General features: G+C 46.6%; 1 protein-coding gene across 1 annotated transcript in view; it reads right to left on the reverse strand.

Annotated features, from left to right (window-relative positions):
• TBCEL (tubulin folding cofactor E-like) overlaps positions 1-11,422 on the reverse strand; it is a 15,313-nt gene that overhangs the window by 2,114 nt on the left and 1,777 nt on the right. Inside the window, exons 2-6 of the mRNA XM_009070243.1 lie at positions 10,561-10,700; positions 7,635-7,816; positions 5,604-5,860; positions 3,317-3,443; positions 2,713-2,829 (exon numbers count right to left, since the gene is read on the reverse strand). Of these exons, the coding sequence (XP_009068491.1) occupies positions 2,713-2,829; positions 3,317-3,443; positions 5,604-5,860; positions 7,635-7,816; positions 10,561-10,700 (823 nt within the window). The remainder of the gene's footprint in view (positions 1-2,712; positions 2,830-3,316; positions 3,444-5,603; positions 5,861-7,634; positions 7,817-10,560; positions 10,701-11,422) is intronic.

The following is an 11,422-nucleotide window of genomic DNA, read 5'->3' on the forward strand; positions in this document are numbered from 1 at the left end:
CTCTCAGCCCACTCTGGGACACCTCTTTAACCCAGACCAGCTCTGCATGCTGCAGACCAGCAGCAATTTCTCTGCCAGCTAGAATTACTGCCATGATTCATGCACTAAGGGAAGCTGCAGTGCACAGGACTGATGGTGGAGAGAGGATAGAGGGGGACAAATTCCAAGCAAGCTGAGAGAAAGAGAGAGAGAGGAGCACCATGAGTTGGCTACGATTACCCAAATACATGCTGTAAATGTGTGGAGGATCAAGCAAAGTTGTGTTAAATTTCTTCCCGTTGAGGGAAGGCAAAGCAGCTTTGCAGTCTGCTCCTCGTGTGTGAGCTGCAAAGCAAGTCAGGAGTCTGAGGGACTGGATTCCCTCAAATCAATAAGGATGAGGCCACATGGCTTACATGGTTCTTTGTGCCCTGGTAATGGGCACCCTGGAGACTGCCCTAATCACCCACTGCAGCCAGAGCAGAGGATGCTGAAGGGCTGAGCCTGGCTACAAGTGTCTCTGATAGTCTGCAGAGAAACAGTGGAGCAGACAAGCAGAGGACTCATTAAATCCCACAGACAGGGAGACGTCACTCCGGAAAACAGCCAATATTGGATTGTACACTCAGAGCTCCCTGCTAACCCATGGCACCCAGGGAGAGTTATTGCTCTTTCCATGTCCCTCCCTTCCTGATCCCACAGAGCTGCAGCCTGTGAGGACATGAATACAAGCAGGGGAGGTGTGACAGAGCTTCCCTCACACTGCCCTACCTCAACAGTCTTCAGGGGGGTTTGCTCCCACCTGAAGTTTTCCATACTCCAGTGTGTTCCCTCTCTGCTCCAGGCAGCACTGCAATGCAGATGCCAAATGCATGTCCTGATAGATTCTAACTACAAACCACCTTTGGAGAGACCACACCAGACCTGGGAGCAAAAAAGAGGAAGGTTTAGAAACAGACTCAAAATCCCTCTGCCAAGAATGCCAAGTTTCCTTTCCTGCAAGGGAATGTACAGGCCCAGGAGCTGAAATCCAGCCCTCAGCACTAGGGACACTCTGAGCCATCTGCAGCCTCACTAGAAAATATTCTGTAGTGGCACACAACTCCTCCAGAACAGAACAACCTCTTTAGTAGCTGCAGAAGTCTCTTGGAAATGCTGCACAGATGAAGGGATTCAGACAAAGAGTCCATTGACCATGAAAAAGGCAGTAAGAGTGTTTAAAGGCTAAGAAATCAGAGTGGGAGGTATTTTTACTAGCATAAAGCTAAGATGATGGCAAAAATCAGCCTGGTTTTTTGGATGGGTGAGATATTAGTAATCTCTTACAGGAGCTCCCAGCTGGAAACCAAGCCCAGTCGTGTGTGGTGATGTGTAGCTACGTGGGTGCTCACAGCCTGTTCCCAAAGTCCATGTCCTAACAGTACCACAAGTGTGCCTGAAGCTCTACCCCACTGTGTCCTCCTCAACAACATACAAATCCTGGACATGCAAGGCCCCTGTCATCCCAGAGACATGAAACAGCTTTCTCAGAGACCAAATACGATGGGAAATAATCCATTTTGGGAGCAGCACCATGAGCTCACAGTCCTCATCTCACCTTCCCCTTCCTCCCCCCGCTGCATTCTCTGCCTCTGCTGCTATCCCTTCCAATATTTCTTTCAGTTTTTCCACTTCAATAGCTTCTAAAATTACAAGCTAGGACTTGTCCTTAGCAAAAGGCACCAGAGGGATCACCAGCTGTCTTGTCTCTCTGACTACACCAGTGCCCTTTGCCTCTGAACTGACCTCAGCACACATTTAACAAATATTATAATCACTTGAACCTATTAGTACTCATCCAAAATGCCATGGCCTCTTCCCCATTCCAGCCTCCCCACACCCTCACTGGCTCAGCAGGACCTGTGCTTTAGGAAAACAAGAGGCATTTTACCTAGGAGTTAAGCTTGGGGGAAGCACTGAGCAGCCAACATAAACACTGACCACATTCCAGCCACACCTTTGCCATCCATGCTGGGGCAAATCTATGCCCTTCAGTGTGTCCCCTCAGGGTGACACACACAGTCTTGTCCTACTCTTTTCCTGCAAATAAAAGGGCTTTGCTGTCAGAAAGCACTAGAGGGTTTTAGGGCAAAAGGCATGGAAAAGCACTGGCCTGATGCTCCATGATCCTTCCACAGCCCATTCAGGAGCAGTAAGTAGATGCTGGCACTAAGAAAGTACCAACCAAACAGCATCTGTCCAAGTTCATTAGTTTATCAAGATGAACAGCTCACTGGGCATATTTTTATGGCAAAGAAAACTCATCAGGCTTGTGATTTGCAGGCCTGAAAGTGAGGGGACAGCTTCCCATTGCCAGTGACATTGCACACACCAGATGGTCGAGAAGATTAGATGCCCTGGCCTGGCACGAGAGAGCATGATCTGTGCTGGTTTTGGGCACTCCCAAACACAGGTGGATGATGGAGGGAGCAAGCAGGGAGGGCAGGAAACAATAAAGATCATGAACTGACCAGTCATGTTGTTTAGTAACACTTGACACAGACACTTTAAGACCAAATTTGCCTCAGGAGTGATCCTACAAGTCAGACTACACTCTAATATAAGGACTTGAGCTAGAACAGAGTGAGGAAGGGAAGGGATTTTTTTTTTTCATGGAACAGCTGGCAGTCACCTTTCCTCTAGCCTTACCACCCTTCTGTCCCTGCACTCCATTGCATCACAAAGGAGTCACACCTGAATGGGACTTCCTCCTCTGGGAACTCCATGTAATAACGGATGAAGAATCTCTCCGAGTCCTCTCTCTCCCCATCTGCAACGATGCTGCCATTGAGCTTGATGATGGATGGCAACCTGCATGGAGACACCAGGAAACACAGTCAGCAAGAAGAGAAACTCAGACAGGTTGTCCAACAAGCCAGTCACCATCAAAGCTATGTCCTGCAACATCAACACCAGGAGAATCCTGCCACGAAGTTTAGGCCTGGAACTGCTTCAACAAAGAGGGTGAATTCCAGGTAGTTTCTCCAAGCACATTCAAATCCAAGTATTTTCATTTCACCACATCCATGCATCATGTGCACAGGCATGTATGAGACTCAAAAATCTCTGAGGAGCAGAGAACTTCCACTTAACATTTCCACTATTCCAACATAAAGAATCGTGGAATTTTAGGGGTTGGAATGGACCATCTAATCCCAATCCCCCATGAAAGAAAGAAGCTCAAATCCTTCTGAATTCACACAAAACTCATCTCCTACCAGCTTCTTCCTCCAGGTACCTGCTCTCACCCCCCCATGGCCACATTGCTCCTGCTGAGCAGAACAAACAAGGAACAGACCTGGCTATTAGCAGTTTCCTGCGCTCCTCGGTGGTGTAGGACTGCAGCAAAGGAATTCCCAGCAACTTTACCTCCTCGAGCTTGGGAAAAGAATTTAACTTGTCAATGTCTTCCCAGCAATGCAGACCTGCTCAGAAGGAAAGACTTGTGTAAAACACAGGCAGAAAACACAGCATGTTTTCCCAGATCATCAGGCTCAGGCAGGGAATATATGTGCCAGGTGAGTGGCACTGCTGTCTCTGTGAGAAGTTGGCTCTTTGCTCATGATGTGCTGCAAAACATCTCATAGGATCATTGTATGTGAAGGGATTGGAATGGATCTTAGAGATCATCCAGTGCCCTGGGCAGGGACACCTCCCACCAGAGCAGGTTGCTCAAGGCTTGATCCAACCTGGCTGTGAACACTGCCAGGGTTGGGGCCTGATCATCTCTGGGCAACCTGTGCCAGTGTCTCACCACCCTCACAGGGAAAAACTTCTGCCTAATAGAAATATCTCCTTCCTTTGCTTACAAGACAGAGTAGCTGAAATCCTCTCGTGCTGTTTTCCAAGGCTAGAAGGATAATCTCCATGGTTTATTTTTTATGGATCACTCAAGTCTTTGGCCTTGCTGCCAAGCACTGACTAGAATCAGTTATGGCTGTGTCTATAAAGGGACGATGCCTTCAGAATGTTAAAGTCATCAGGACTTCTGTCATTCCAGGCACCACTAAACAGCTATCAAATGGCTTCACCTCACACACACGACCACCTTGGGTGTCATTTCTGCTTACAGCCCAATGGTAAAGCAGCCCCAGGAGCCATTCAACCATTTAACTCGATTTCAGCCCCCTCAAGACTTGACATTTGGGATAACTAAGAAAGCAGAGAGGGTAAAACAACCAAGCTGAGGACTGAGCACCTGTACAGCCCTGACTGTGTGGTGAGATCAACACAACCCACCGTGGAGTCTTCACGTGGCAGAATTTTGGAGTGCAGCAGCTTTGTCTGAAAAAAACCCAAAGAGCTGAACATGCTCCTTGGGATTTCTATTTGACTTTCAGCTCCAGAAACATCAAAATGCAATACAGAACTTAAGAGTTCTTCAATTCCTGGCAGCAAAACTGCCAAACTACTTACCACAGGAGCACTTGTTCCTCAGTGAGACAGTGCTTTCAAATGCAGCTTAACAGGCTTTTCCTCCTCTAGTTAGCTCTAAGCTTTTATCATAGGGATTCCTTGATGCTTACACTGTAGAGCATGTTAATAAAGTACCTTTTACCTGCCTGGCACTTAACTAGCATTTGCACAGCATCTCAAGCTGGAAAGAACAAAAGCTGATGATGCATTAAGTACTCCTGCAGATGAACTTCTGGTGTAGGTGTCATCTCCCAACCACATCACAGCCCCTCACGAGCTGCCCTGCAGCTTCTTCTCCCTGAGCACAGGGAGCTCTGCCCAATATTCTAAATGTTTATTCTCTTCCTGGAACGTTGGGCTGATAATTCTCCATGGCTGAAGTGGAAAAGCAGCTTCAAGCGTAACTTGAGCTGAGGTTTTAATGCCTGAGCACAATCACAGAGACCTTCTGCTGGTGAGTGCTTGGTACATGCTGCATACCTACACACATCCTCATTTCACCCAAGATAAAACAGGGAATAAAAGGCAAATAGGATTCTCTCATCCCCTTCACTGCCAGACATTTATTTCTCCTTCTCCAGCCAGGAGCACCTGAGGCAGGGACAGGAAACCGGGAAACTAATCACATAAAAAAACCCTTTGCCAGCTCATTTTGAGTAGCTGCTGGTCCCTGCTACTCTGACTCATCTTTTAGCTAACAACTGACTACCAAAAGCAGCAGGTAAAGCCAACAAAGATGGGTATTTTGTGCCTGTTTTCCTCTCCTAACACCACATCCTTCAGGTCAGTGTCCTTCGGTCCATCTGCTTGTGTGGCCCTGCATCAACACCATTAGGAAACTGGACTTCAACCCCAACAGACTGGGTGGGAGTTTAGTATTTTGGGCTTGACAAGAAGCCAGGAGAGACTGGGACAGAGGTTACTGGGCATTTTCACCTCTGCTACAGCAACAGATCTATCCCAAAGGCTCAGGATCTTGCTCAGTGCCTTCACCTTCCTGCTCTCAGGCAATGCTGACTGCAAACACAGGCCTGAGAACAACCACCCCAAGGCCAAAGCTTCCAAGAGCACAAAGCAGGTGTGTTTTTCACCTCCACAGGAGAAGAAACTCCAATCATCCCCTGCCATTTCCCCTGGGAACAAACCTAATCCTGCCTCCAGCCTCTCACCTGATTTGTGCAAGTTGATGGATCTCAGGTTGGGGAAGAGCCTTGCTAGGGAATCTTCTGACTCTTCAATGGTCGTGAGGTTGTTGTTAGCCAGAATAAGTGTGTCCAGAGATGGAAACATAATTCCCAGTTTTCGAATTTCAGTCCAGTCTTGAAGATTATTGTCAGTTATGTGGAGCAGTTTGAGAGACTGACAGCAAACAGGAGAACAAGACACTGTTTCGTAGTCATTAAGGCACAGGAAAAGCTCCTCCAAGCTGCACAGGGGAAAGAAGGATCATGTCATCACCTCAACACACCTTCAGAAATGGTATTTCAATTTTATGTGATTTTAACACAGCTTTCTCTAGCAGCAGGAGCTGGAGTGTGACTGGAACTTGGGTGTGGAGAAGACCTTTGAGCACTCCCCATGGAGTGTTTCTATTCCATCTCTGCTCCCATCCATGAACTTCCACCTCAGAACAAAAATCCCTTGAAGTGCTTCTCTGGCCTCCCAGGATGGATTGTCTAACAGATTGGTGCCCATTAAGCCACCAACCCAACTCCAGTGGTGACTGGTACCCACTCAGTGCTCACCACTTGGTTAAAAAAGGTGTTTTGCTACAACACTGATGATGCTTTTTTTTCCCCCCCCCCCACATCACTGGTTCTGCCAGACGTTCCCACTAAAGAAAGAAGAGATTCCACTAATCACATCACTGGTTCTGCCAGACATTCCCACTAAAGAAAGAAGAGATTCCACTAAGTTTCCAGACAACTAAGCAGCTTTCCCAATGCCAGGGAAGTGTAGGTTGGCCACACAGGGTATTCTGTTGTCATCACCTCTGCTCACAAAGCCCTACAAAGAGGAATCTCTTATCAAAGTGAAGCCACTGAAGAGATTTGTGGAAGCAGAATGCCACTGCCAAGGTGGCCCTTGGCCAAGCCACAGAAATCAACACTTCTGCATGTAAAAACAGGATGAAATATTACCTGACAAGTGGCCAGACCCTCAGACTCACACCCCATTCAAAAGGCATTAGGACAGGTATGCACTGCACCATTCATTGTGCAGCAGCTCTGAGTGTGTCCTCTCCTGCATTTTTTGGGGGGGATTATCCATCTGTGATACTTAGATTTGGAGGAGAAGCTCCAGGCTTTGCAGCATCACATGAGTTCAGGTTTTAAGCCAATGTGAAGCATTCACCTGGCCAGATCCCAAACTCCCAAAATTCCCTTTTTCTAGATCAATCATGTCTGACTGTGAGAGGACTAGAGGGAATGGCCTTCAGCTGAGACAGGGCAGAGTCAGATTAGATGTCAGGAAAAATGTTTTCTCTGTTAGGGTGTTCAGGCACTGGAATATTGTCCAGGGAGGTGGTACAGTCACCATTCCTGGAGGTGTTTAAGAAGTGTTTGGATCTGGCACTGCAGGATATGGTTTAGGGGCTACAGCAGTGACAGGTTAATGGTTGGACTTGCTGATCTTAGTGGCCTCCCCCAACCTTGATGATCCTATGATTCTTGACAGGTGTATTTGATGGTTGACTATTTGTATATTTACATCACTGTCCTGGTCTGTGTGTGTAAAACAGAGTCACTTTCAGTTCCCTTTCAGGCAGGGGAGCACCATGATCCTTTTGTTCTCTCCTGTAGCAGCCTCACTCTCTGCTCTCAGATCTCCAGGGACTGGTTAATGCCCAACCTTGATGATCCTATGATTCTTGACAGGTGTATTTGATGGTTGACTATTTGTATATTTACATCACTGTCCTGGTCTGTGTGTGTAAAACAGAGTCACTTTCAGTTCCCTTTCAGGCAGGGGAGCACCATGATCCTTTTGTTCTCTCCTGTAGCAGCCTCACTCTCTGCTCTCAGATCTCCAGGGACTGGTTAATGCTTAGACTTGATGATCTCAGAGCTCTCCTCCAACCCTGATGATTCTCTCTTTGCATCCTCACACCTCTCTCATCCCTCCCCACATGATTTGATAAGCCAACCTTGACCTGCATGCAGCCAACAGCCCTTTCCCCAGCAGCTGGAGGTGCTTACTCTGGTAATTCCTGCAGGATTGTGTGGACAGTTTCCCAGGAAGCTTTGCTGTTGTTGAGCACAAGTTTGCGAACCCCAGCGAAGGAGCCAGCACACCTTCTCTCTAGAACGGACAAACTGAGAGGGTTGGAACTCAAGTTTAGAAACTCCAAGTGGGGAACGTTGGACACAATTTTACTGACCTAAGTGGGAAGGGAGAAACAAAAAAAACCAACAACAAAAAAAAAAAAAAAAACAAACAAACAAAAAAAAAAAAAACAAACAAAAAAACAAAGAGAGAGAGAGAAAGAAATGTTATCAGGCAGTAATCAGATCTTAGGCTATAATATCCCAGCTCCTGCAAGGGGCCCTGTGGAATCACCACGAGCCAAAGAAATGATATGGGGAAAAACATAAGGTATCTACCTGTAATTCATACCCAGCTATTCCTGATCTAGATGCATTGGTTAATTGCTCATTCGCCTCAACAGTTCATTTAATTACACTCTCTGAGCAGGTTGATAAGAGAAAAAGTCAAGTCTCTTGGGAGAGGTCATAAAATCCACCTCAATCCCTTAAGCTTGAGCCCAGCACGTTCCAGGAGGCAGCAGGACTCTCTCAGCAGGGACACATCTCTAGAGCTTATGGCCAACACTGATCACTTGCAGATCTTCCCACTGCTCCCCATCATTTGCCCAGCATAAAAGACAGGTAGGAGCTCACTGCACACACACACAACAAATTTCCTCTTTAATCCCATTCCTCTGCTACCAGCAGCTCCCTCCCAACCAATCCAAACAGGCAGGGAACTCTGCTTGGGGCTGCTCTCTCCTTCTGTGTGTGCAGGTGTGCACCTGAGGGCAAAGCAGCAGAGAGGGAAGGAAGGAAGGAAGGTGAAGACAGAAAGAAAAGTCAGAGATGGCAGTGCAGGATACACAAGGGAGTGTGTGGTGGGGGGAGGTGCTGGCCTAGATGCTGCTCACACACAGAAAGGTATGGGAATGGCTTGTTTAGAGGATCAATTTGTACTCATCTAACAGTGATTAAGTGAACAGAGCAGCCAAGCAGCATCAATTTGTACAGAACACATCACATCAATCTGATTTTCCTCTTTGACTGACTCAGTGGGAAGCAGTGTAAGGGAATGATGGCTCCAGCACCATCCACACACCAGTTGCCTTGGAAAACTAGGGATTTACAGTGCCTGGGACAGCAGTGTGTGTGCAGAGTTCAATGCAAAGCTAGCAGACATACCACTGTTCTGGAAGAACAGCACTCATTATGTTTTCCATGACCAGAATAATGTGCTTTTTTAATTTGTGGGTGATACTACAGGTGGGAAAGACCAGAAGCCAAAGTGAAGCCACTTGAAACCCCTCAGATGGAAGTTCAGTTCAAGGACAGTCAAAGAACTAACCATCAAGGAAAAAGACATTTATCTAGACAATAATTGCATCATAGCACACGTGGCTAGAGAGCTCTGCTCTGCAAAGTGATGGAGGTGGGAGGAGATGGGGCAGAACATGACCCACACAGGTCAGTGACTGGGCCCAGTTTTGTTGGCAGAGGTCACTTGTCTCATGCAGAGGCTGAATTCAAGCATAGCAGACATGAGGTAATGAGTGTGTTCACTTCACACCTCACCTCAGGTGATGTCATGCTGTGGGCACTACACCTCAGGAATGAAGGAGACAAAGTGGATGACATCAATCAAAAAAAAAAAAAAACCCCACAAGATTTGGAAAGAAATGGCCTATGATGGACAATTAGAACTGGATTTTCTTTTCAATGTTACACTAAAATAGGAAAAGGAGACAGAAAAGCTCTTCTTCCTGGGTATAAACCACTGCTGAAGAAGGAACAGAGCCGAGTGCTCCTCTCAGGGCAGGGAGAAATTGGCTGAGATTGCAGCATGGGAGGCTTAAATTACATAGTTGAGGCTATGAGGTGATTAGCTAAGCATGGGAACAGGCTACCAGGGATCTGGAATCCCCATTATGGGCAGTTTATAAGAGTGGGGAGATATTTATCCATTGTGGATGGGCTAAGAAAACCATCCCAGTTCTTAGCAACTACACCCTCAGGATAGAGGCACCTTCCCTGGCTCTGTTCTCAACAGATAAACCTAAGATCTCTCTCCCACCTGTGCTAATACCTTCTAGGAAAACCTGAAAATAACAGGAGATGGAAAAGCTGTCCCACCTCTGTCTTTACAACCAGTCAGAGCTGGAACATTTCTGCAAACACTACATTCACTCCCTGTTTAAAGACAGGAGTTTAATGCAACAAAACCACAAGACATCCTGTTCTTTTCCACATATTTCCAACAATAAACACTGTCATAAAAGCAGAGCATAATCCAGTGAGGAACTTAATGACACTTGAACAGATTAAAGTTGTTTAACTCGTGTTACATTGCATTTATCAAGCGTTTTTCACCCAAGCACTTCAGAGGATTTTACAACAGCATTTACCATTAATTAATGAGGCCTCAGAAAAATACCCTTTGTGGTACACGTTATTAAATCTGGTTTGCAGATAAGGAAATACATGTGGAGAGAGAATAAATACTTCAGCCACTAGAATCCAGGGGTAAAGCTGGGAAACAACTGCCATTACTTGGACACCCTCAGTTCTCACTCTGATAATTAACCTCTTGGCATCAGAAATGCCAATTCTGGTGCTGTGCAGGATAAAATAAAGTATAAATACATATTCATCAGCCACAGGCCAAGATTGCAAGCCACAAGGTAAATGGAATGAAATGCCAAACTGGATTATAATCTCATCACGTTTATTGCTCAGCTGTCCAAGGAAATAAACATCAGAGGAGAAAGAAGCCACAAAAATGGAAACTCTCTCTCAAAGATCCTCTTATAAATGCAATGCAACTGCAGTCAAAGAGCCACTCAAGGCAGTCAGGAGGGTGCACATGTCACTGTTTTACCTCATGCCAGTCTTCCAGCTTGTTGTCAGAGAGGTCCAGCTCAAACACATGAGCACAGAAGGCAGCGATCTCGTTCTCATCCCCTGCACAGGTTATGCCACAGCTGTTGAGCACCAGCACACTGGGGAGGTTGAGGCGATCTGAGACAGGGAGAAACAAGAGCTGCCCTCTGGTCAGCACTGCTCTTCTCACTTACAGAGCTAACAACAGGCACAAACACCCCTGGCAAAGGAAAAAAACCTGCCAGCCATTCCCAAATTTACACAGGTTTGAGGAGCTCAGGATAAATGTGGACTTTAGTGGTGTCTTCTAGATTGCAAACATGAAGCATCACTCAGGATCAGTGCTCTTCAGCTCCTACAGGCATGTGTGTCCACATGGCAGAGGACAGGCCACTCCTCTGGCATTTATGGCTATGTCTCCTATCAGTTCTTGCCAGAATTTATGCCCTTCCCCAGGCAGCTGCTGCTGCAGATAGGAGACAGGACTAGGTGGAGCATCAGCTGCACAGTGAGACTCTTATCCTCTGGCACTTAACCCTCTAGGGGTTAACAACACCAAGGATGGATCTAAATATTTCTTTTCCAAGCTTCAATGTAGACTGTTCAGCATTCTTATACCCTGGAAAAACTCAGATCTCTACTCTGCCTTTAAATTTCTGCTTTGGCTTTGCTCTAGTTCCTTCTCAGGCAGGTAATGACCCTAAACCTAACCCTCTCACATCTACTCCACAGCCAAGGACTTGGACTTCAATCACAGCCTGATGTGCTAAGGCCAAAACATGGCATAAAGCTGTGGATTTGTAGCATTTCAACACAAGAAATCCACGTTGAGGCAAGGCAAGCCATCAGTCCTACACTCT

Source organism: Acanthisitta chloris, unplaced genomic scaffold (assembly GCF_000695815.1).
Source record: "Acanthisitta chloris isolate BGI_N310 unplaced genomic scaffold, ASM69581v1 scaffold22612, whole genome shotgun sequence".
In the NCBI taxonomy this organism is placed as follows: Eukaryota; Metazoa; Chordata; class Aves; order Passeriformes; family Acanthisittidae; genus Acanthisitta; species Acanthisitta chloris.